This window comes from Triturus cristatus, chromosome 3_1 (genome assembly GCF_964204655.1).
Source record: "Triturus cristatus chromosome 3_1, aTriCri1.1, whole genome shotgun sequence".
Taxonomy (NCBI): domain Eukaryota; kingdom Metazoa; phylum Chordata; class Amphibia; order Caudata; family Salamandridae; genus Triturus; species Triturus cristatus.
In genome coordinates this window covers 609,934,024-609,960,314 of record NC_140583.1, presented here as the reverse complement: position 1 = coordinate 609,960,314, position 26,291 = coordinate 609,934,024, and the positions used below count along the sequence as shown (strand labels likewise).

The 26,291-nt window shown below is 50.1% G+C and overlaps 1 protein-coding gene across 1 annotated transcript in view; it reads right to left on the bottom strand.

Moving 5' to 3' along the window:
- Positions 1–26,291, bottom strand: part of CERS3 (ceramide synthase 3) — a 314,458-nt gene that overhangs the window by 17,656 nt on the left and 270,511 nt on the right. Inside the window, exons 8-9 of the mRNA XM_085644534.1 lie at positions 12,961–13,067; positions 12,149–12,302 (exon numbers count right to left, since the gene is read on the bottom strand). Of these exons, the coding sequence (XP_085500660.1) occupies positions 12,149–12,302; positions 12,961–13,067 (261 nt within the window). The remainder of the gene's footprint in view (positions 1–12,148; positions 12,303–12,960; positions 13,068–26,291) is intronic.

Here is a 26,291-nt window from a genome sequence, read left to right as displayed (position 1 = left end):
TATGTTTTAAAAAAACCAAACTTAAATAAAAAGCATTGTCATTTACAATGCCAATAGCTCAAACTCGTATTAATGCGAAACCTATTGCATTGCAAATGCTTGTCTGACTGTTTGTGGGCGATTGGGCCGGGTTTTACTGTAGATTCCCCGAATCTTACAACAAACATTGCCTGCACGATGCCTTCTCCCATGCCTTGTAAAGCACATACTTTGTTAACATTTCTTTATTGCCATTTTGGTCAAAAAGCACCACCGGTTGTAAGAAAAAAAAAAAAAAATTGGCCCACAGTTCACTTGCAAAACAGGAGCGATTGTTAAGGCGGGCACTCGGGCAATGGGCGTGTATCGGAGATGCAGCCCTAAGTTGCCTTTTGGCGAGAGTGGTGGCCGATTTGTGCTGTCTCAGATGCTGCCAATGGCCCAGTGGGGGGCTGGGCGGCCTTTCCTAGGCAGATGGGTTTCTATTGGGGGGGGGGGGGGGGAAGGGGGGGGGGAGGGAAAGGGGAGCTCGCCCATTAACGTATGCAGATTGAACAGTGGGCCTCAGCAGAAGTGGCCCCACTTGCAATCAGGTGTGGTTCATCACTGAACTAGTCCGTGCACAAAGAGTTGTGGCAACATATCCATAAAAAAAAAAAAAAGACGAGGAGCAGATGTGTGAGCGCAGCTGAGGTCGGGGTAGTGAGCAGAGGTGAACTGGCCTTTTGCAAAAGTGAAAGTATTGTCCACGAGCTGGGGCACGGTGCCTTATCAACCCTGTCGAGTTTATCTAGTCAGTTCAGGTCTGCTCTGTCTGCCTGTTCCTGACGCACTTGTTTTGTTATGTCCGCCTCAGCCCAAGGGTGGTAGAGGGCAGCGTGCGTGGCTGATGTGAATAGGGATTTCTACCTGCGAGGGGTGGGCTGGTTGCTGCAGAAATCTGGAGACTTCTCAAGAGGCCGATGAACCTCGGTCAGACGCAGTGACGTGTCCAAGTCGCCAGTGACTGGCAGGGCATGGGAACTATTAGTAGGAATAGCAGGGCAGATTCTGAGACATGTCGCTCTCCCTGGGGTCTGCAGGCACGAGGCACAGTAGTAGTAGTAAAGTACCTGTAGAGCAGTCACCGAATGTCCCATATGGCTGTGGCAATTAGGCACGTTCAGTTCTGAAAGCCGTGAGGAGAGAGGTCAGTCACGTGTGCAGGCTTCACGGTGAAAGAAAGTCCCGAATGACGTCGGTAGAGTCAGTGGCCTGTTAGCCGGTGAACAGTTCAGTGTTTATCTGCTGTCTCTCAGGGCCGTGGCAGCCAGCCATGTGTGGTCAAAAAACATGGATGCCTGGTAAAACAAGACAAGTCCGGCGGAGCGTGGCGCGCGCTTGGAAGGGGCGGGGGAGCGGACCCTTTGAAGTGCTCCCCCGCTGATCTCACTGCAGGCATCTAAGCTTGGTTTGCTAACGTGAGGAGTAAACAAAAACAAATACAATGGCGGGATGCATATTAAACTCAGTCCTGCCAGCCATTAACAGTGGGGCGCTCGTGGAGGGAAGGCCGTGTCCCGTGCCGGGGTAGAATGTATTATGAAAGAACCGTAATTGCCTTTGATCCAAAATGAAGGAATGTCTTTTAAAATATAAAGACCAGTATGAAATAGTGAATGCATACTGTTCTCATTTTGTGTTTGGCATGAGATCGTTTTATGGTTTGCAAATAAAGCCGAGTAAACCCATTTAAGCATGCAAAAAAATGAGAAAAGTAACTCATCACAACACACAAAACCACAAAATTTAAATTGAATGGGGGAAATGCTAAAATAAAGCTAATAGGTAAAAACGCATTAGTGCACTCTATATAATGTCTCTAGATAATTCAAACACCCGACATGAATCAACGATATGTGTCCTAACTAAATAAAACAAGTGCGAAGCGAAACCAACCGCCGCAATTGAGAAGGAGGGTATGGGGGGTTGAGGAAAGCAACATAGAATACAGTCAGTTGCATTTGGTGGTATTGTAATAGGAACATAACCAAAGTAGGAAGCACTATTGAAGTGCTTAAACATAAAGAAGTGGGGTGGGGGAGACAGGAGAAAAAACAGATAGGGGTACAAGGGTGAGACAGAAGAAGCAAAAGGGATGGGGCAGATAAGATGTGCGTGGGTGAAACTAATCGCGATCACATCAAAGCGGCCGTGCGGGATGCGAAAGTGAAAGGAAACGAGTGCTTTCAGGCCTCCAAATGGTGCGCGCGCCGGGCCGACGCACATGCACTGTATTTGGAGGCCTGAAAAGCCACTGTTTGCACTTCCAAAACTCGCTTACTATAAGTCTCGCCAGAGCAGCGCTAAAGCGCTGTCTCAGCCGAGACCTAAAAATGTTACTTACCCAGTAAGCATCTGTTCGTGGACTGTAGTGCTGTAGATTCACATGCTTAGCATAATCCTGCCATCTAGTGGTGGGCTCAGATGTATGCAAGTTTTTTTCTTCAAAAGAAGGCTTTCGAGTCACAAGATAGTGTGACTCCTCCTCTTACTGGTAAAGCACATGTCAATCGACTTCGTTGTCAGTTTGCTTTCCAACAAGGTGGGTGAGGATGGATAGTATCGCAAACCATAGTAGAAAGAGAAGCCCATGCGAAAAGTTTGTGAAAAATAGTAATTGGGGGACGGGGGGGGAAGGGGTTTTGTGGTTGTGATGGATGGTTGGGCAAATCGCCCTTGCCTCTACCTTTGGAGCGGTTACCCATATATAAGCCTCAGTAGCTTCCCCTAGGCGACAAGGTTTGGGGGCAGAGACCGCTGGTGGAGGTCTCAAGGGAGGTGGTCTTTGAGCCTTCACAGCAAAAGGAGTGGTGAAAGGGGCCACCGTGAGATGGCATCTGCAGTGCTCCCATTGCCTTAACTGTTTCATTATCTTTTTTGATTTTCTCTAGGAGAGTATCTACTTGAAGACCAAAAAGATGTTGCCCATCAATTGAGAGGGTCGGGAGATTTTGTTGAACTTTAATACTATGCTAGGATTTATCCCTCTAGCTGCAGTATCGGAAGCATTGAGGGCACTGCGAATCATGGTATTAGATATTATTATTCCCTCAGAGGCAATTTGATATGCCAGTTTGAAATGATCGCCTAGGACGTATTGGAGCCGGAGCTATTGTGGTGGGAGAAGGTCTCTTCATTTGCACCCAATGCTTGTGTCTGTAGTTCTTCCTCAAGGTCTGGTGTTTCATCCACGCTGTGAGAAGTTGGCCTGGTATATGCTGTCCACTAGTTATAGTGGGCACCTTGCCCCAGTCCAAACAACCCCTTATTGATGATAGGTTAAAGACAACCTTTATTGAAAGCTATCCTAGTGGTAGCTATGGAGAGCAGCCTTCAGGTTAAGTCTTGAAGGAATGTAAAGCAGCTTGTTTTACCAGTCTATAATCTCTTGAGTGGCTAAATTAAAGGAGACCACACCAGGTATATTTATTATTATTTATTTAATGGTTTTATAAAGCGCGTAGTAACTCAAGGAGCATCCCAGCGCTGACCTGTTTCTCCATGGGTTTCAGCCGTCTGATGGAATTATGTCTGCGGGAAAAGGAGGGTCTTTAGAGTTTCTGAACTGGAGGTAGTTCGGTTCTGTCCTGAGTCTTTGTGGTAGGTGGTTCCAATGTTTGGCCGTGTGAACCGAGAAGCGACGGCCACCGGTCTTGGCTTTTCTGACTCTAGGAACTACTATAAGATTTTCTGCGCTAGACCGCAGGTCTCTCTCCGCTTTGTATGGGGTAAGGAGTTCTTTGAGAAGAGGGGGGCCGTTATTGTTGAGGGTTTTATGGGCCAGACAGAGGGCCTTGAAGACGACCCTTTCTCTGACTGGGAGCCAGTGGAGGGATTTAAGAGCCGGCCTGGCGGAGGATCTTCCAGGTGTACCCGCGAGTAGGCGGGCGGCGGCGTTTTGGACTTTTTGCAGCGAGTTCAGGGTGGCTTCGGGGGCTCCCAGGTAGATGGCGTTACAGTAGTCTAATCTTGCCAGGATTAGACCCTGAATGAGGAGCCTCCTAGCGGTGTCGGGGAGCAGGGGGAAGATCTTCCTGCATGCTCTGAGTAGCCCAAAGCATGTCCCTGCCGTTCTTTTAGCCTGAGTATTGTAGCTCATGTCCTTTTCAATCCATACGCCAAGGCTCTTGACCTCTTCCTTGGGTGCGGGAGGGTCACCTAGGCAACTGGGCCAGAGGTGAGAAGGTAGAGAGGGCCCCTTGTGGCCCATCAAGAGGATCTCAGTCTTGGACCCATTCAGTTTCAGTGAGGAAAGATTCATCCATCGGTGTACTTCGGAGAGGCAGCTGTGGAGATCGGATGGGGCATGGTGGGGGTGTGAAAGGGTTACGACCAGCTGAGTGTCGTCGGCGTAGTTGATAACTGACACGCCGTACGAGCTGACCCTCTTCCCCAGTGGGGCCATGTACACGTTGAATAACGTGGGGCTAAGGGATGAGCCCTGTGGTACTCTGCACCGGAGGGGGAAGGTGGATGAGCAGCTGTCGTTTTCCCGCACCTGGAAGGAGCGTCCTGATAAGAAGGATTCTAGCCATTTCAAGGCCGTGCCCTTTAGTCCGATCTCTCCCAGACGGTGGATTAGGGTGGGATGGTCTACAGTGTCGAAGGCCGCACTGAGATCCAGGAGGATCACTGCCACTGATCCTCCTGTGTCCAGAATGCTTCTGGCCTTCTCCACCGCTGCCAGGAGGGCGATGTCCGTGCCATGACCTGGACGGAACCCTGTTTGAGAGACCGCTAAGAGGTTGTTACTTTCTAGGAAAAGCGATAATTGCTTGTTTACCAGCTTCTCTGCGATCTTGCTATTTCCAGGGAGAAGGGATATGGGCCTATAATTGGTGAAGTCCTGCGGATCTAAAGAGGGTTTTTTCAATAGACCTTTGACTGTGGCCGTTTTCCAGCTGGGGGGGACTATGCCCTCCGAGAGAGAGGAGTTGATCAGGGCCGTGAGGGGAGGGATGATAGTGCTCGACACTTTTTTTTAGAACATGGAGGGGTGCAGGGTCGCGGGGTGAGCCACTTTTGATTGAGGCCAGCGTTGCTCCTACTTCTTCTGTTGTTACGGGGCCGAAGGCGTCCAGGGAAGGTTGGGGGTGGGTTAACAACGGAGGAGGAAAGGTGGTGGAGGTAGTGCGGTCCTGCTCTGTGTGGGCCTGATCGGGGGGGGGGGGTATGGTAAGAAGAATTTTTTGAATCTTCTCGTCAAAGAAGGTGGCTAAGTTGTTACATTTAATTTCAGCTTCTTTGGGATCGAGGGGTTTAAGTGGGGGGTCAGGGGCGTGGAGGAGTTCTTTAAGAACTGAATAGGTTTCATGGGCCGAACAGGCAGCGTTTTTAATTCTGTTCTCGTAGAAGCTGGTTTTGGTGTTACGGAGCTCTTTTTTGTAGGTTTTTACAGAGGTACGGAATGATTCTTTTTGTTCCTTGGTTTTTTCCTTCCTCCAGATGCGTTCATTCCTTTTGCAGGCCTTACGCAGAAGGTTGAGTTCGGGGGTATACCAGGGTGAGGGATTAACTTTCTTAGTGTGTTTCAGGGAGTGGGTTTTAGGCAGAAGAGCGTCGAGCGATTGGGTAATCCAGGTACTGAATTCTTTATCCCCTGCTACAGTGTCGTGGGGGGGGTGGGGAGCGTTTTCCCTAAGTTTGGCTGCCCAAACGTCTGGCTCCAATTTCTGCCATCGTCTGGTATACGTTCTGGTTTTGGGAGGTGAGGGGGGCGGAGTGATGAAGTTCCATACTAGGGAGACCAGAAAGTGGTCCGTCCAGGGAAGGGGGATATGGTCAAGAGTTCTCAGATTGGGGATATTGGAGAGAATAGGATCAAGCAGTTGCCCTCTTTCATGAGTGGCCTGTGGGTTTTTGAGGTCAAGGCCCATTGAAGTGAAATCCTGAAGTAGTTCACTGGCCTGCTTGTCATCTGGGTCCAAGAAATGTACATTCAAGTCTCCTAGTAATAGGTAGTTGGTGGTGGAAGTGCATTTAGTGGATGTCTGGTCAATAATTTTGTTTGGGAAGTCTCCTAGATTGCCTGGCGGGCGATAAACCAGCGTTCCTGACAGCGAGGTAACTGGGGAGATTTGTATTGTATAGTGGCAGCTTTCGTATCCCTTGATGTTGCCATCAGATGTTCTACAGGTGAGGGTGTCTTTGTGAATTATCGCTAGTCCACCTCCCCTCCCCTCTGGCCTGTTCAGTGAGCACATAACGTACCCGGGGGGGGGGGGTGGGGGTGGGGGGAGTGCTAGAACGATGTCTGGGCCGCTACTGGGGGTGAGCCAGGTTTCTGTTAGAAACAGAATGTCTAAGGCATTGTTTGTGATTAAGAGGTTCACTTCGTGTGAGTGTTTCACGAGCGACCTGCAGTTGAGTAGGCCTAGGTGCAAGCCCTTGGGTGCCGTGTTCTGATTGGCGGGGTCGCAGAGGTCACAGCCGGAGAATTGGGTGTCTCCAATCAGGATGCGCGAGCAGGAGGGTTGTTTGTTGGGGTTTAAGGCTAATAAGTCCGCGCGAGTGCAAGTCCTGACGTTACGGACTGCAAAGGGCAGAGTGGCTGGGCCTAGGGCCGGCTGGGCCCAGACGGGCTTGCCTTTGGCGCGCCTTCGGCGCACTGACGGCGCGCCCGTCCGCTGCGCTCCCTATGCTGGCACATGTTTTATGGGGGAGGTTTATGGGCGTTGGAGTGGTGGGCGTGGCCAACAGGAGTGGGCGTGTCCCGTGGCTCCTCGAGGTGAGTGATGGCGGCGAGCAGGCGTTTCCTGTCCCTGACAGCGCTTGGATCGGCTGATTGGGGTTAGCAGGTGAGCGCTGGGGAGTGGGTGCTAAGTGCTTCTTAAAAGTACAAAGATACAGTTTTTAAAAGCAGTGATTTCGGTTTGAGTGAAACAGAACTCCCGGCTTCCGCCTCAGGAGGATTTAGGTACAATGCGGTCCCAACAATCAGGGTGCGCTTTTGTACTGGCGAGGGGTGGGCGTGGCCAACAGGAGTGGGCGTGTCCCGTGGCTCCTCGAGGTGAGTGATGGCGGCGAGCAGGCGTTTCCTGTCCCTGACAGCGCTTGGATCGGCTGATTGGGGTTAGCAGGTGAGCGCTGGGGAGTGGGTGCTAAGTGCTTCTTAAAAGTACAAAGATACAGTTTTTAAAAGCAGTGATTTCGGTTTGAGTGAAACAGAACTCCCGGCTTCCGCCTCAGGAGGATTTAGGTACAAAATATATAAAATATATGTATTTATTCCTAAACACACCCTACTAGTCTCTTTATGAGGCTAGAGGTAAAAGCACATAAGTTACACTTTAAATATTACAGTAAAATAGCACAATACATGTTAGGTCCTAGGTGCGGACCAAACCATATACTAAGAAAGTGGTATAAGAACCACGACTTGACTAGACCCAAGGCCTAGAGCCTGTAGAATCACTGGGACCCCACGGAACCACCCAAGGTAGTGACACAGGGGACCCACAGGGCCGTGTGCAGTGTGAGAACACAGCCGCGAGCTCCCGTTAGCTTCTATGGGGAAAGTCACGGTTAGATTTTTAAAATTAAAGGACACTTCGAAATGGACTAGGACGAAACCCTCTTGGACTTAGACAGTTGTAGGGTCGACACCCACGGTAGCACCGGAGTACTTGAGTTACCTCACCCAGGGAAGCCGGGTGCATAGGTGTCAAATGGTGTTGGGTCATGTTGTCGGTTTCAATAGCAGCTTGAGAAGAAGTGCTGCTGCCGGAAAGATGCGAAGTGTCCGAAGAGATCCAAGCTTGGATCGGAGATGTGAAGAACCTGAAAGCAGAGGGGACAGAGTCTGGGTCACTTGCCAGTGACCAGGGGCACGATATACGAATGCCCACTGATGTCGGGTGTTTCAGGTGCAAAGAGGTGAATCTTAACTCTTCAGCCACGAGGCCAGGAGGCATCGAGGACCACCAGGAGCTGGATTCGAGCAGTCCCACGAAGGATGTGGAGTGCTGCAGCGTCGGTGCCTGGATTGGACACAACAAGCCAACAACCCACGCAGAAAGGAGAAAGATGAGTCGGTGCGGACCAGCAAGGTCCTGGGGACTCCCCAAGCGATGGAGTCAGGGCACATCTGGAGCAACCAGGAAAGCCCAATTAAAGTAAGAGTTACCTTCACAGAGACCCACCAGTCAACGGACCAGGGATCGCGAAGGTACCTCGAGCGGGGAGTGCAAAGAGCGGGCTCACGGAACACTCGTGGAGTGTAGGTCCACAATCTTTGGTGCAAAAGGTGCTCGGGGTCTGGGCTACATGTAACCCAATGCACAGCCTCGAGAGTCGTCGGGAAGCTGATGCGCTTGCAAATGTGCACGGTGTCCAGGGGTTCCGGTTCCATGGTACCCACGAGGGCTACGGGTCTCAGCTTTGCTGGGGACTCTGTTCGGCCTCTGGGAAGTCTAGAAATCCCCCTCTGGTGTTGCAAAGTCTTCAGCGTCCGGCGGGAGCTTCGGAGATGCAGACCGGACAGATGAGTCTTTGGTGCCTGCCAAGCAGTGGAGTAACTCCTTTACCTCAAGGGAGATTCTTCAGTCATCTGGAGTTGAACAGATCGTCGAAGTTCCAGGATTCAGTTTCAGAGTTTCGTCCAGGGATATCTAAAGTTCTTGTTACAGAGGTTCCTTCTTTATATCCAAGGAAGGGGCTGGACTAACTCAGGGGATCCACCTATGGGAGGGTTTGGAAAGAGGGGTGGCTACACCCATTTCCTTTGTCCAGTTTCACGCCAGAGCAGGGGCTGGTAGCCCCCACAACTGGTTTGAGCTGGACTATGCACAGGGACACCAAATGTGCCCCCAGTGCAGGACTTCAAAGTACTCCTGGAGAGCTCCCACCCAGCTCTAATCCACCAAGGCCTGTCTGGGAGGTGGTAATACCTCCCTGTGACAGGAAGCCTATTGTCCAGGCCTACCCAGCCGGAGTTTCGGTCAGCAGCAGGAGGCCAGACCTATGTCTGTGGCTGCAGCATCCAATTTGTGATGCCAGGACTCTTTTGATGGTACCAGGTATACCGGTGCTGTCATGTCTCTCCCTGTAGAAGGGTGGGATCATATTCCCACACCAGTAACTGGTGTGGGGGTAAGATTCCAAGGTATTTGACACCAAACACGACATGTTTCCGTGCAGCCAGTCCAAAATTAGCATTTACCGTTTGGCTATATATAATGCAATTAGGAGTATATGGTCAGGCTGCATCACAGACCACCCAGGAAAAGAGATTCCGAAGGCTGTAGAGGGGCTCTGCTCATGCATGGGTACCCTCTCACACAAAACGAAGCACCCTGCCTTCAGGATTGATCAGGCCTGCCATAGGAGTGACTGATAGGTTTATATGTGCAGTGATAGGTGAGATATAGTGAACCTATATCTCTGTAAGGGGTGCATGCACCACCTTACTCAGGCTGCAGTAGCAGACCTGTGGTGTCATTTTGGAGGGCTTCTCAGGGGTGGCATAATACATGCTGCAGCCCCTGGTTTGCTTCTGCGGTACCTATGCCCTGGGTACATAGTATACCATATACTGGGGACTTATAAGGGCACCTTAGAATCCAATCTGTTGTGTGCCTAAGGTACTAGGAATCAATTTAGAGAGGCAGCAGCTAGGCTGGGGTCCTGAATAGCAGGGCTCCAGCCAGACTAAAGTCGAAAAACAGTGTTACATCAGCAAAAAGGGGGGGTAACCATAAGAAGCAGATACTACTCTCCTACACACGGTCCTTCGAGTCATCTTGAGACATTGAGCCATATGGTCACGATGAGTCTTCTTGGAACTGAAGGAGCAGCTGGCCTCGCAGCTGGCCTGGTCATGCTTGGGGGCGATGCAGATTACACATCTGGTGAAGGTCGGTGCGAGGAAATTTTGCATGATACTGAGGACAAAATCGTAAAGGTGACCGTTCCATCACTGAGTGGTCATGATGTGGTTGAAACGCCTAAGAACGAAAGTAGCACCCTGAAGGGCAAAGGCCTACGAGGGGTGTGGTTGATGCAAGTCGCCCCTACAAAGTTGACGTCTTTGAATGGAACCAGATTGAAAGCAATACTGACGGGAAGTAGGTATATACCAAAAAAGAGTGGAAGAGCACGTGCCCGAACCTGATCGCGGAAGAAAACAATCTAACAATGGAGACTGTTACAATGTGCGTTACAGCAAAAGGAGGAGTCACAGTACCTTGTCACTCGAAAGACTTTACATCAAGAATAGCAACTTGCACACATCTGAGCTCAACCCTAGAAGGAAGGATTATGCTAAGCACATGCCTCAAAAAGGCAGATTATGCAGTGTAATGTGGCCCATATTGTGATAGCATTACTCCCTTATTTTGTCCTTTTTACAAAGTTTAACAGAGACAGAACAAAAGTTTAACCTCATTATTACACCCAAATACACAACAGAATGGGGACCAGTCAACATTTGCTAAAGACCTTGCACGTCTTGCTGTGCTTTTAGTAACTTCTGATCCATTTGAGCTAGAAACAAATTTGTTAAAATCTGCGGATTATGCAGATGATAGATTATGTGGCACATGTATTAAACCCACAATTATGCAGAAAAGGCAGCAGTCGCAAAACCGTATCATGCTAGTGGCTCTACCTTGGCTTTAGGAAACTTGTAGCATGACAGAGGGACATCTGGCAGATAGGATACTGCATCACAAACGTGACAAAGTCCAAACAAGGCCCTTGGTATGGTATGGTTCCTAGCAGTGCAGTATTTTTTAGAAACTGTGCCAGGAACTGCTAAGCTATTTCTCCTGCTACATCTCCAGGTGCAAAGCAAAACTACACACTAAGGGCTCTTTCGAAAAGACACAAAATTCACTGCACCTACCATTTGTTGAAGACCGCCTCACTTTAAAACCAGAACAAGCAAGCATTGGCAAAGCCAAAAGATTTACATTGGCTGTTAGCCTTTTCGCTGTGTCAAAAATCGTTTTGTTTCATCATGGTTTTTGTAACACTTCTTTTGTGGAAGCTGCAAGTCCTTCGTGAATGAACATAAATGTATATATAAACGGGCTGGTAGCAAAAATATTTTTTGTTCTCATGGTTCTTAAAATAATAAAAGACAACCACAGTATTCCCTTGTGTGCTTATGTGCTCCTAGTGAATGAGCAGAATGCTGCCACTCAGACAGAAGTTAGCCAATGGCTGTACAGGGCTGCTCCTCCGCAATGGTGGAGGAGTGTCGCTCTACTGGCTCAGAGCCAGCACCTGAAAAATATAACAATACACTTTCATCATTTTATTTTTTCTGTTGCTAGCTGAGCCAGCATGCAGTAGGGAGGAGCGGGGGCAGGGGAGGCGGGAGGAGGAGTGCTTGTGCACTAAGTGCGCATGTGTTTTGGCCGGCCATCTCAGACACAGGCGCACTTATATTTCTCTAACCCAGCTGAACTGAACAGCCGGGCTAAAGAAATAGCACAGACTTCCTGTCCTGAGGGGAGCCTCTTTTCAGCCCGTGCAGGTTAACCCTTGTACTGCTCTCATAGTAGGAGTATAGCATGAGAGTAGCGCCGGGATTGGCCCAGGGAGTCTGTGATGTAGTCCTAGTGTCTGTTGAGACAAGGAAAAACACAAGCGCGACGCTGGAGGCGACAGGCAGCTCCAGGTATGTTTTCCTTTCTTTTTAATTATTTATTTAACTCCCTCCCTGCGCTTCCCATCAGCACTCCCCCTCCCACGCTCCCCCCGGTGCCCCCTCCCCCGGCCTCACCACTTTTTGTTTGCAGCAGCCGCCACTGCTGGGTTGATGCACTGTCCCATGCTGTAATAGGAGGAAGAAAATGTAAATGGCACAACAACAGGCCAATGGAAGATGTGGAATGACTAAAATCCCCTACAGATGCATGTATGCAAGTTTTGTAAAATCAAAAGATCTTGGCTAACACCAGACCTAAAAACATGACAGGTGCACACGCACATAAATCGTGCATTTTCTCCTTCAGATTTTAACATCATCCCTCCTTTGGTATGAGAATGTCAGCGCTAGAGCTGGCCCCTTTCTGGACAGTATCAGTACCACAGGATGGCAGTGGAGGCCACACCCTGCACCTGCTACTGAATGCTTTATCTGCTCAGGGCCCAGGCTGGAGGGCATGCAGAATGTACTTACGTTTCCAGTAAGCACTTTCTTAACCATTCTGAAGATGAGGTAACTCCAGTAGATGTGCAGCGCCTGCAGGGTGAACATGATCATATTGAAGAAGTAATACAGGAAGAACGTAGGGCAGATGTACAGCGGGTATACCACCGTGGCGTAGATAATCCTATAAGACAAAGAAAATTGAGTGGAAAAAATGTTGAAATTCTCATATAACTACTAAACAAACTGTCAATCAAAGTAGTTACAAAACAAATATATGTAGGCAGATTCCCAATGTAGCCACTAACCTGGGGGGAGGGGTCTGCTTTACACAGAGAAATAAACTCATGGAATGCTACAGCCCTATTATAAGTGGCCACTTAATTCTGATTAGGCCGGTAACGTAAGTTAGCAACCCCATCTGTATGGAGACCCAAGTTGTTGACTGCTGAAAATCCAGGTGAAAGTTCTGGCCAATATGAGGATTGAATGGGGAATCAGTAATTCCTCATTTTTTAAATGGACCCTCGTGGTCAAACTTGTAATTGGTCAGATTTCGCATGGCCATGGAAGTACCAGTACCCCCTTTATCAGCAATTCCACTGGTGGAGAAATAATGGCCCATTCCCAGGCACTCCCAATGAGGGCCTATGTGAGCGAGGGTAGAACCTTTGAGGAAGACTCAAGTGCTAACTAGGTTATGTGTCCCAGTTTGGACTGGATTAGTAATTAAAATCACAATCAGAGGTTCTCCATTATCGTAAATACATTCAATCTCTGAAGATCAAGGACTGTTACTTTAATGGCTTACAGTGTCGTATAAATTCCTCGCTTCCACTCACCAGCCAGGGAAAATGATAAGTCGCGTGATGATGAACATAACAGCGAAGATGACGAATAAGACATTGCAGGAGGTCTTCCAGCCAGCATAACTGCACATCTTAGCAGCCTGCGCAAAACACAAAAATCAAACACTTTACACATGCCTGCCTTATGATGCACTCAATATTCGAGAAAAAAAAGCAGCTATCCCGTAAGATAACAATTGTCCATATTAGACGGTGCATCATAGGTTTATTTACAAACTCAGTGGAGACAGCAAGGCGTTGGCTCGGACTCATGAAGTTTGAAAGCAATAGGAAACATCACCCCACCCCCACCACCTTTTATCTTTTGATACACTTCAATGCTTTTTTGGAAGATAAGGCCATGCTCTTCCTATTCCATCCAACTCTTTCCCAAAATATTATTTATCCACTAATCATGCCGTGCTCCCAGCCTGGGGCCAGTAAGGCTTTCAGGGGGCAAAAAGATTTGTAATAGCACACTTTAGGGTAATTAGTGGTAAATATGAAAACTAAACTATATCAAAATATTTGTCCATTAGACAGGTAGCGAGCTATCTGCATGAACTGTGTATAAGGGACAACTTGAAACAAACTTTTCCCTGTGCACGTAGCCCTCTCAGGAATCCATTGCTTACTCTCTAACCAGCTTGCCCCAGTGTATTTAGGAATGGCTCCCATGGCTTATTTCAGAAAAGGGTAACCAGAGGACTTGTGAAGAAGGAAAATGTTACTTACCTGCAACAATCGGGTTCAGCTTGAAGTGCAATTGATTCACAAGCTGTGCTCACTCCTGCCATCCAGTTTTGGGTGCGAATTTTGCAAGTTGTTTTAGTTCGAAGTGGAGATTTACAGTTCGAGGTGACTTGTGATCCCTCCCCAAAACCCACAATCCACCAGGACAAAGACTCCACCTTAGCTGTTTTTTTTTTTTTTTTTACCTCCAGTAGGCAAGAGGAGGCATGTGGGTAATTGCAGAGCAGGACAGTATATGTGCTCTGGCGCATTGTAATAGTGACGTTATGTGTTTACTAGTTGAAACATCTTACTGTAAGCGCGTATCCAGGGAGGCGGCAGGGGGCATGTGAACCTAAAGTACTCAAGGTGAAATTCGACACTTGCAGGAAAGTAGCATTTTCTTTTTGGAGCACGCGTTGTTGTAGGTCACATGCTTTGTACAGACTGAAATGCTGTGCCCTTCTCCCTAAAGATGGGCTTGCAAGAAGACAAGGATAATGTTTAGAACCTTTGCCCAACCTGTACCTCCTGGCGGGCATGAAAGTCTACACAATAGTGCTTTGTGAACGTGTGTGGTGCAGACCATGTTGCAGCTTTACTGACGTCTGCAAGCAAGATATTTCCTATGAAAGCCTCAGTGGTTCCTTTTTTAGAGTGGAGTGTGCACTGGGTGCAGCATTTAGTGCACACTTCGCTTTGGCATGACACACTGAATGTATTTAACTATCCATTGTGCAAGCTCGACTTGGAAGGAGTAGTTTCTTTTCTATAACTCCAGTTCTGTAGTAGGGGTATCTCTGTTATAGTCATAATCTAGTGAATAGTCCCGCCCATGTGCGTGGACCCCGGAGCAATAAAAAATAATCTCTAAAGGTGACAAATCATACAGACCTGCATACACCTTTAAGAGAGAATTTAATTTAAAGACAGATAATGCAGCCTATACCCACAGGCTACACTGTCCAGTACTTCAACTAGAATTCCACCAACATCCACAAACAGCACTGCCTGTCCAGCTTTTCTCCACATAGGAAAAAACCCTGCCTCTACCAGCAAAAGCCTCTGGAATGATAGAGAGGAAGGAGTGGACAGACAAGCCCCATAGGCTGCCATTATGTGGCTTAAAACAGGATACTGTGCCTTTAAGAAAACTTTCCAGATTTCCAGAACTTTCCCCAGTATCCCAGAATGTCCAGCAGGTCCCATTTACTTTCAGTTCAGCACGCCAGACCTGTAGCATTCTACATATGAATAAGTATCTCTCCACCGGGGAGGAGGGCGGGCGCTTAGGACTATAACAGAGATACCCCTACTACAGAACTGGAGTTACAGAAAAGAAACTACTCCTTCTGTAGTAGGGGATCTCTGTGTATAGTCATAATCTAGTGAATAGAATGGCAAGCCCATCCCCACACAACAAAAGCGGTGGAGAACACACAAGACACTACCACTACTGTGCGAACAAATTTCGCAGCGAAGCCTGCCCAACCTGAGCATCTGCCCTGGCATCCGTGTCCAGACAGTAATGCGCAGCAAAGGTATGGACCAACTTCCAAGTGGCCGCCTTGCAGATGTCAGCAATCGGAACATTACGCAGCAAAGCCGTCGTGGCAGCTTTGCCCCTGGTGGAATGAGCCTTAGGTTTACCCCCCAAGGTCTTATTAGCCTTTTGATAACACAATTGTATGCAGGACACAATCCACCGAGAAATGGACTGCTGAGAGGTCGCAAGACCAGTCCTGACTGAGCCATAATTAACAAACAATTAGTCAGACCTACAAATATCCTTGGTCTTATCCAGATAAAATTTCAACACCCTCCGAACATCCAGGGAATGGAGAGACCTTTCCGCTGGCGAAGAGGGATTCTGAAAGAACGTAGGTAAAGTTATAGTCTGGTTGACATGAAAATCAGAGATAACCTTAGGAAGAAATTTAGGGTGAGTACGCATCACAACCTTAGCAGCATGAAATACAGTATAAGGTTCTTGACAACATAATGCCTGAAGTTCACTCACCCTGCGGGCCGATGTAATGGCCACTAGGAACGCCGCCTTCCAGGATAGGTGCTGCAATGAAGCCTTGTGAATGGGTTCAAAAGGCTCCTTCATCAGTCTGGACAGCACCACATTCAAGTCCCAGGAAGGCGAAGGAAGTCTGACGGGAGGAAACACTTTCTTCAAGCCTTCCAAAAAATCCTTGACCACAGGGATCTGAAAGAAGGAAGTCTGTGAAGGGCATTTCCTGTAAGCAGTCAAAGCAGCCAGATGAACCTTAATGGAATGGAAATTAAGGCCAGACTGCGCCAGATGTAACAGGTACGGAAGGATGACATCTTCCTTACATGTCGTCGGATCAAAGTTCTTGGACTTACACCAGATACAGAACCTCTTCCACTTGTAAGCATAGGATGTCCTAGTGGAAGGTCGTTTAGACTCCTTCAGTATGTCCATACAATCGTCTGGTAGATTCAGATGGCCATATTGCACTATTTCAGGAGCCATGCCGCCAAACTCAAAGACGAGAGGTTGGGGTGCACCATCCGCCCCCCGAACTTCGTGAGAAGGTCCGGCCTGCACGGCAACCGCATGTGAGGAAGGAGAGACCGGTGAAGTAGGTCCGCGAACCACCACTGCCTGGGCCACTCCGGGGCGATCAGGATCATCCGCGCCCTGGACTGGGACAGCTTGATGAGCACTGCCGGAATCAGGGGAATGGGTGGAAAAGCGTACAGAAAGCTGTTCGACCAATCGATCCATAGCGCATTCCCCAGCGTCCCTCGCTGGTAGTACCTGGATGCGAAGTCTCGGCATTTGCTGTTTTCGGCGGTGGCGAACAGATCTACGTCTGGAGTCCCCCACCTTGCGAAGACTTCTCCTAGTACTTCGTCGTTTATGACCCATTCGTGGTTTTCCTGAATCAGCCTGCTCAAGGCGTCCGCCTGAGCATTCTGCACCCCTGGCAGATGCGTGGCCGTAATCGTCAGTCCTCGGGCCAGCAGCCAGCGCCAGATCGCCTGCGCCTCCTGCGACAGAGTGCGCGATCTCGACCCCCCCCTGCTTGTTGAGGTAATACATCGAGGTTGTATTGTCCGTCTGTATCAGCAGCGAGTTGGTCTGGAAGGACGGAAGGAAAGCCTTCAGTGCCAGGAAGACAGATCTGAGTTCCAGGAAATTGATGTGGTACGTCGATTCCAAAGCAGACCACTTTCCTTGAATCTGCAAGTCCCCGGAATGCGCTCCCCAGCCCTGGAGAGACGCATCCGTCACGACACTCGTCGTGGGAATGTCCTTGTGGAAGGCAACCCCCTTGAGGAGGTTTTCCGCCGAACACCACCACTTCAGAGACTGAAGAGCATGCAGCGACAGTCGTATCTTGTCGTCCCAAGAGCCTGTCCTCTGATCCCACTGATCCTCCAAGCACTCCTGCAGTGGTCTCATGTGTAGCCGTGCGTGATGCGTGAGGAAGATACAGGAGGCCATCGATCCCAGTAGAGAAGACACCTTCCTCACTGTCGTCGATGGAGCAGTCCTGAGGTCCTGAGCCTTCCGAAGGAGTGATAACCGTCTCTCCTCCGAAGGAGACACGCTTGCTGACCGCGTATCGATGGAGGCTCCCAGGTACTGTATGCACTGGACCGGAGTCGGGACCGATTTGGACATGTTGACGTGTAACCCCAGCTTGTGCAAGAGAGCGCACGTCCATCGGAAGTGAGCTTGCGCTTCCGAGAAGGATGAAGCCTTGATCAGCCAATGGTCCAGATACGGGTAGACAAACACCTTGTTCCTTCGCAGATGTGCCGCCACCACCGCCATGCACTTCGAGAAGGTCCTGGGCGCAGACTTTAGCCCGAATGGCAGTACTGTGTATTGATAGTGATTGGCGCCGACTTGGAATCGCAGGAACTTCCTGTGCTTCCGTGCTATGGGCACATGGAAGTACGCATCCTGTAGATCTATGGCACAGAGCCAGTCTCCCCGTTGCAGCTGAGGGTAAATCTGATGCAACGATAGCATGCGAAACTTCTCTCTGCGAATCCATTTGTTTGCCTGTCGCAAATCCAGAATTGGCCTGAACTCGTTCTTGTCCTTCTTGCGAACGAGGAAGAACCGAGAGTACAGACCTCTTCCCCTTTGAGACAGAGGTACCTCTTCTACCGCCTTCTTTCTCAACAAGATGTCTGCCTCCGCCTGGAGCTCTCTTAGCTGTAAACGAGAGCTGACCGGCGGAATCGCTGGAGGCGGGCTGAGAAACCGAAGACTGTATCCATTGCAAATAATATTCAGCACCCACTTGTCCTGAGTAATTTTTCTCCACTCTGCCGGAAAAAGTTGAATGCTTCCCCCCCACTGGAGTGGGTAACGGTTGAGGGGGAAGTAGCCGCTCAGGGCCGAGACCCGGCCGGGCCCTTGGTAGTGGTAGTCGCCTGCTGGCCTCCTCTACCCCTCTGGCGCTTCTGGAAGGGCTTCCGGAACTGCTGCTGCTGTCCCGAACCCTGCCCACGCCCTCTGCCCGAAGACCCGAACCGCCGCTGGAACGGGCGCTTCTTCTTCTCGGCCTTCTCCAACCCGACGGCCATCAGGGTTTCCGCCTCCGCCTTCATGCGGGCCATCTCATCATCCGCATGTTTCCCGAACAGGGTTTCCCCCGAAAAGGGCAGGTTGGCCACTCTGTGCTGCGCCTCTGGTTTGAGGGACATCAGGCGCAGCCACGAATGCCGCCTCTGGTGGACGCCATGACAGTAGGCGTGGGCGACCAACAAGGATACATCCGCCGCCGCGCCGATCACCTGATTAGAAACCAGCATGCCTTCGCGCACTGTTTCCAAGAAGTCCTCCTTCCTGTCCCGGGGCAGCAGGTCCGCATATTGCTGCAGGGACTCCCACATTGCCCGGTCGTAACGGCCCAACAAAGCCCCTGCACTCGCCGCCTTCATGGTGGTGGCGGCGGTCCCACACACCTTCCTGCCCGCAGAATCCAGCCAGCGGCTCTCTTCGTCAGGCGGAACCGTCGATGAAGGGGCGGTCGCATGTTGCTTCCTCGCCGCCGTCACGATGACCGAATCCGGGTCCACCCTCAAAAAGGTAGGGTCCAACTACGGGGCCCTATACTTTTTCATGAGCCTGGAGGGGGCGGCCTTCGTCACCGCGGGAGTGAGGAACAGCTCCAACGCGGGTTCCACCAGTCCTGGTACAAGAGGCAGTAGAGGGCGAGACAGATGTTTCTTATGAAGTGTCTCGAATATCACGAACGTCGTGGGTGTTGGAACCGTCACAGTGATACCCAACTTCGCTGCCCCTCTCAACAGCACCTCTTGGAAAGAGACCAAATCGTCCACCGGAGACACCCTTGTCCCCGGCGAGTCCGACAGCGTCGGGGAAAAATCTCTGGTCGAGGATCGCGTGTGCGACCTGGACCTGTGCCTCCTACGGCGTCGTCCTGAGTCCGACGATGACCGTCCATGGCTCCGTGTTCTTCTCCTCCTGAGAGAGCGGGAGCGCGACCTCTTCGGCTTCGGTCTGCCCGCCGGTCTAGCCGGTCCCGGCGACCGCGGGCGTCGTGGCTTCGGAGTCCCCTGCGGCGGAGTCGGGTACCTCGGAAGGGAAACCGACCGCGGGGGAACCGCCGGCAGTCCCAATGGAGTGCGTGGCAACGACCGAGGTGGGGGCGGCGGAGGCGGTGGCCGCGGATGTGGAGGCGGTGGTGGAGGTGGCAGTGGTGTTGGCGGAGGCCGAGTCGGAGGTGGAGGAGGCGGTGGCGTAGGCATCCGAGGAGGCGTATACACCACAGAGTACACCGATCCCGATGACTCTCTTCCTCGACGTCGACCTTCTCCTCGACGGCGACCTTCTCCTCGACGGCGACCTTCTCCTCGACGGCGACCTTCTCCTCGACGGCGACCTTCTCCTCGACGGCGACCTTCTCCTCGACGGCGACCTTCTCCTCGACGGCGACCTTCTCCTAGACGGCGATCCGTGCCTCGACGGCGATCCGCGCCTCGACGGCGGTCTTCTTGACCTCGAGCGTCTCGACGTCGATCTTCTCTTCGACGTCGACCGTCTCCTCTTCACCGACGGCGAACGGCGATCTCCCCCAGACGGCGAGCGCCGACGCCGGGTCCGATCGACGCCGACCGCTGGAAGGCGCCGTAGACGGCGTCGTCGCCGAAGACGCCGATGTAGTCGTCGGCGGCCTATTCAGGTCCCTCGACGTCGACCGCCAATGCCGCTTCTCCCCAGAGCCCTGGGGAGACGGCGAACAGATGGTGGTCATCCTCCTCGACGCCGCCGCCGCCGCCCTCGACGGGGAGTGGGAACGCTTACTGGTCTTCCTGCCCCAGAGGCCTCAGTATGGGCCAAATCAGCCCCTCCAGACCCACCTGGTGCCTTCAGCCTTCTCTCCTCCAGGATTTGAAGCCTGATTTTCATTCTGTCCCTCAGGGTCCTGGCAGAGAACGAGTGGCAGATATCACAGCCTTCAGGCACGTGGGACTGGGGAAGGCAACCTATACACACCTCGTGTGGATCAGTTTTAGCCTTCTTTCTACCACATTCCGGGCACTTGTCGAACAAGCCAGGCATGTTGACAGTACCAGCCACTAAGCACTTGAAAAAGTGACAAAAATTGACAAAAAACTACAATAAACCCTTGAAAAGGGGAGAGCTTAATGCTCCAGGGTCCTGCTAGCAGGAGCCGGAAAAAAGAACTGAAAGTAAATGGGACCTGCTGGGCATTCTGGGATACTGGGGAAAGTTCTGGAAATCTGGAAAGTTTTCTTAAAGGCACAGTATCCTGTTTTAAGCCACATAATGGCAGCCTATGGGGCTTGTCTGTCCACTCCTTCCTCTCTATCATTCCAGAGGCTTTTGCTGGTAGAGGCAGGGTTTTTTCCTATGTGGAGAAAAGCTGGACAGGCAGTGCTGTTTGTGGATGTTGGTGGAATTCTAGTTGAAGTACTGGACAGTGTAGCCTGTGGGTATAGGCTGCATTATCTGTCTTTAAATTAAATTCTCTCTTAAAGGTGTATGCAGGTCTGCATTGTAGGAGAGTAGGGTCTGCTTTCTATGTTCACCCCCACTTTTTGCTTTTGCTTTACTGGTTTTCGACTTAGATATGGCTGTGGGCCTGCTAATCAGACCCACAGCCCTGCTGTTCTCTCTCTAAATTAATACTATGTACTTTAGGTGCATAACCCATTTGGATAGGATCACCTTATTGGCCCCTGTACAGTGTACCCTAGGTACCCAGGGCATAGGTGTACCCTAGGCCTACCAGGGGCTGCAGCATGTATTATGCCACCCCTGGCCTGGCCTTCCATTTTGACACAACTGGCTGATCACTCAGCTGGGGCAAGGTCGTGTAATCACCCCTTGCTTAGGTGTAGTATTCCTATACCTAACTTACATATAGACACATGTGTACCTATCAGTCACTCCTATGGCAGGCCTTAACAATCCTGGAGGCAGAGTGCTTGGTAACATGTGAGATGGTGCTCTAGCATGAGCTGAGCCTGTCTGCAGCTTTCGGAACCATGTCCTTATAGCTGTTCTATGATATAGCCTACCATATACTCTTAAAGTGCCTTATAATCTTAAACGGTTATGGTAACTATGGTTTGGCTTTATCGAAACATGTTGTGTAAGGTGTCTAACACTGTGGAATAATACCCCCATACCATTTCTGGACATGAGGATATTATTCCCCCCCTTCTAGAGGAAAAGGCATGTTAAAATCATACTTCACTGTTAGCCTCTGACCAAAGCCTCAGCATCACAAAATGGATGCTGCTGCCACGACACAAGTCTGACCTCCTGCTGCTGGGAGTGATCCCAGCCAGGAAGGCCTGGACAATAGGTTTCCTGCTTGGGGAGGTGCTAGCACCTCCCCAGACAGCCTTTAGTGTATTGGGGCAGGGTGGGCTGAAAGGAATGAGACATGCCTGGGGCACACAAGGTGTTCCTTGCATAGTCCAGTTCAAACCAGTGCTGGGGCACTCCAGCCCCAGCGCGAAACTGGACAAAGGGAAGTGGGTGTAACCACCCCCTCCCAGGTCCCACCCATAAGGCGTGACCTAGCAGGTATCCCAGCCCCCCAGATTAGTATAAGAGTGGGAGTTGGGCCTCAAGACTTTAGATTATCCTGAACCTGCAAACTTGAACAGAAACTCTGGACCTTCGACATTCGACGAAAGAAGAAGACTGAAGAATCTCCCTTGTGGCCAAGGAGTGGCTACCCTGTGCAAACAGGCACCATCAAGAGACTACCCTTTGCTTTGCCCAAGTTCTATGAGGGACCGACTGCAGAGCCCGACCAGAGCCTTGACTTCCAGACTTCTCCGACCCTGATCCACATCCACAGCAGAGCTGAGATCCGTGGAGGCGACGAGAGACGTGGGACCGGCTACCTGGGAAAAGTGGCTAGTATCTTCAAGCGCAGCTTTTGAGGCACCCTCGAAGTTGTGCACCGGGGATTGAGAAGCCCCAACCCCAAGCACCATCTGCACCGAAGACCAGCCCCCCACACTCCACGAGTCCTGCGTGGGGCCCTTCTGCATTTTCCTGCTTGCCGAGTCTGTCCGGTTGCTTGCCCGCTGGCTAGTGGCCTTTGTGACGACGCATCCCGTAATCTTCAGCGCTGGTTTGGCTCCTCCAGACTGGCTCCTGCTCCTTTGAAAAAGAGAAGCATCCCAGACCTTCCTGGTCTGCACCAGAAGCAAGTCCTCCGTTCTGCGTGGGTTCCGCTTGCCAAGGCTTGGTGAGTCCTAGTCCAACTTCGACGCCGCCGACAGCAAGAGCCTTCGTGGGACAGCTCGCCTCCTGGTCCTGGTCGTCCTCGACGCTTCCTGGTCCTCGTGGCTGCAGCGACAAGCTTCACCTTCACCTGCAATCTTCACGACATCGCCTGGTTCCTTCCTGGTTCCACGTGGTCACTGGCTAGTGACCTTGACTCTGTCCCTTCTGCTTGCAGGTCTCCTCTCTTCTTGATCCCAGCCTTGGGATCCACCGGACACTCTTCACTGACTGCCTGTCAGCATCTTTCTTCAGGCATCCATAGGAGTCGACGACGAAACCCGACGCAACTTCACCCCTATGCACCCGCAGCCTGTGGGCTAGGTAACTTGGGTACTCCGGTGCTCATCAGGATAGTGACTATCCTAGTGTCTAGTATTCCAGTCTAGACTTCCTAGCTACTCCGGAAGTGTCCTAAATCTACCTATTTCTAAACTGTACTATTTCTAAACTGTACTATTGCTAGTGACTTTTACGCATTACGCGCGAGTGTTTCCACTCTGCACCTGAATCCCGTGGGCCTCCCACTTCCTAACCTTTGGTAGCATAGTGTAGCCCCAGCGATTCCCTAGGCCTAGGCCTATCCTATTTCCGTGACAGTGGTCCTTATACCACTTACTTAGTATATGGTTTGCGTGGCCCCTAGGGCCTAACTGTATTACTTACCTGTGTGAATTAATGTATGCATAAATAAGACTGTGTTGTACTTACCTCTAATCTCATAAAGAGTGCTGAGGGTTTGACTAGAATAAATACACTTTATTTTATATATATATATATATATATATATATATATATATATATATATCTGTTGTGGTGTCCTTTCATTTGGTATTCAAGGGATTATATATGGTATCACAGCTGGCTTCACATGCCATTCAGAGTTTAGCCTAAGACTGCTCTTGTCCATGCTACCACTAGGATAGCTGGTCTATAAGGTTGACTTTACAACCAATCACCATAAGGGTATTTGGACTGATATAAGGTGTACACTAGAACTAGTGACATCATACATCAGGCCAACTTCTCACATGCATGATTTGTCACCTTTAGAGATTATTTTTTATTGCTCCGGGGTCCACGCACATGGGCGGGACTATTCACTAGATTATGACTATAACAGAGATTCCCCTACTACAGAACTACTGATCTGTGGAAGGGCAGAACGGTAGTCCCCATTAGAATGCTTTGATGGGAGAGGCTGCTGTGTTTTTCATATGGCCTATATATGTAGAGTTTCATGTGTGAGGACCAGAATAATGCAGTTAAGTTTTTGTTGCTGTGGAACAAAAAAGCACGGAACATAGGACACTCCATCATTCGCATAAGAATATATAGAAATTGCATGAGTGTGGTCCCAGCTGTCAAGTTTTACCCCTTTTCAAATCTATGTACCCTAACCACCTTGGGAGCGTGTGTCCCCTCCTTCTGGTCATGCAATCATCCCTCGCCACTCCATCTCTGCTATGCAGTGTCCTTCAATTTCCAGTGGCACCTCCACTCCCCTACGAGGATCGATCCCTCAGGTGACACTCGCCACGCTGTAGGTCCCTTCGTGAATGTAGGTCAGGCTGGAATGCTGGAGATCAAATTGAATGCTTGCCCCTGCAAGATGTTGGCCTCAGCAGCTGGCAGCCACCATCTTCCCATGGTCTGGGTCTCGCCGGCTCGGAGGTGCAACCAAGCTCAGCTCCTCACAGGCTCGGCCGCTCACAGCTCTCCACTATTGGAAGATCACACAATGGCTGTCCGAGCCAAAGGGAGCTCATGCCACAGTTAGTGCAGGCAATGACACGAGAAGCGTGGTTTCACTGGTGCACGGAGCAGGCACACATGGTCAAGATGGTAGCACCATAATGAAGGTACGAACTAGATTGGCCTGGTGCACATATGTCCCAATGCCCAGCCCTGCACTGCACTGGTGCATGGCCTATGGCTGGATATGCCCTATCCGTGCCGCAAACGTCAGTTAGTGCCCAGGACTTTACTATCACGACCGTCATCCGCAGTGAAGCAATACCAATGCCTAGGAGTGTGCGGGGGCAGATGTGACAAGTAAGGCAGTAAGGGACCAGTACTGCAGGTCACCAGCAAAGTTAAAGCGCGCTGCTGGGGAGACCGGAGTACTGCTGCACAAGAGAGCCAAGTCCGGCTTGAGACAAATCACCCAGGGCTCCCCTTGAAATACACCCTTTAGTGTTGTGCGTGCATGCGTGGCATTGGTGTCCCTATATGTAGTAGTCTCTGTGCATTTATACCCCTTTGTAGGTCGTGGTAAGTGCTGGCCTTGTGAGTGCTGGCCTTGTGAGTGCCGGTCTTGTGAGTGCCGGCTTATATGAATGGTTGGCTCTAATGTATTGGGTGCATATATGATGGCTTTATATGCACCCATATTCGTGCCTCTTTCAACATTACACAAGGCAAGTCTAATGGATTAGTCAACGTTTGCTGAATTGTTTGGTACTAAATGCAAGATTCATTTTAATGTGTCGCCCCAATGGTTCAATGATGAATTAATGAAGGCCAAAAAAAGGTGTAAAAAATTAGAACGAGTCTGGAGGAAAGACTATTGTAATAGGTCCAAAGAAGAATATAAAAAGGAACTAAAAGACTATCATTCATTAATCAAGAAAATCAGATGCGAATTTTACACAGATAAAATAGAAAGAGCCAGCAACTCCCATAAAGAAATGTTCACAATTCTGAAGTCTCTCAAAAATCATGGAGAATAAGGACATAACCTCCAAAGAGAGCTGTAAGAAGGTGGTAGAATTTTTTGCTAATAAACAAAAATTTACGAGACCTTCCCAAGAGAAGTACGGCAGGGCACCGACTTAGTCGGTGTTAAGTCATAGGAACTTTACAAGAGAAACTCTGGATGAATTTAAAATACAGGAAAAAGAGGAACTCAAAGCCAAAGCAAAAGAAATAAAATCTGGTTCCCCTTTAGATCCTGCATGACCAGAGAGTAATGGAGGGGGCGGACACGATCCTGCCGTACACCGCAGAACTCATCCTCTGCTCCTTCCAGACGGGAGTGGTCCCAACCAAATGGAAACAGGCCATCGTCAGACCACTCAGGAAAAAATCATTGTTAGAATTTACAGTATTAGAAAACCTACGCCCGATCTCATTACTACAGTTCGTGGCTAAGATCTCAGAATAAATGACAAACAAACAGTTGGTTGACCATATCAATACTAATGACTTACTACATTCATCCCAGTCAGGTTTTAGAATGGCGCACTCCACGGAGTTAGCACTACTGATAGCCACAGAGACGCTGAGAAAATATGTTGACGAAGGGCAAACGACTGCACTGATCCTGCTGGATCTCAGTGCGGCATTTGACACAGTCTCGCACCAATTGCTTCTCCAAAGACTAGAGGCCTGTGGCATCAGGCAGCACGCCCTGAAGTGGATGACATCGTTTCTATCCGAACGGAGCTTCCAAGTTGCACAACAGACGCATCTGTCCGAAAGCTTCCCTCTGCCCAAAGGGGTCCCACTGGGATCAATTCCGAGTCCCACCCTTTTCAATCTGTATGTGGGACCACTGGCAGAATGTGTGGAGAAACATAAGGTGTCGACAGTGTCATATGCAGATGACACGCAGCTAATTGTAATGCTGTCCCAAGACAAAGATCAGGTAATTATCCGCTTCTCTAAATGTCTAGAAGAGGTGGGTAACTGGATGTCAAACCATTGCCTCAAGCTAAATGGGAACAGGACGGAGGTAATAGTGGTAGGCAAGACGCCAACTATATGGTCATCCGCATGGTGACCAGAATCACTGGGCCAA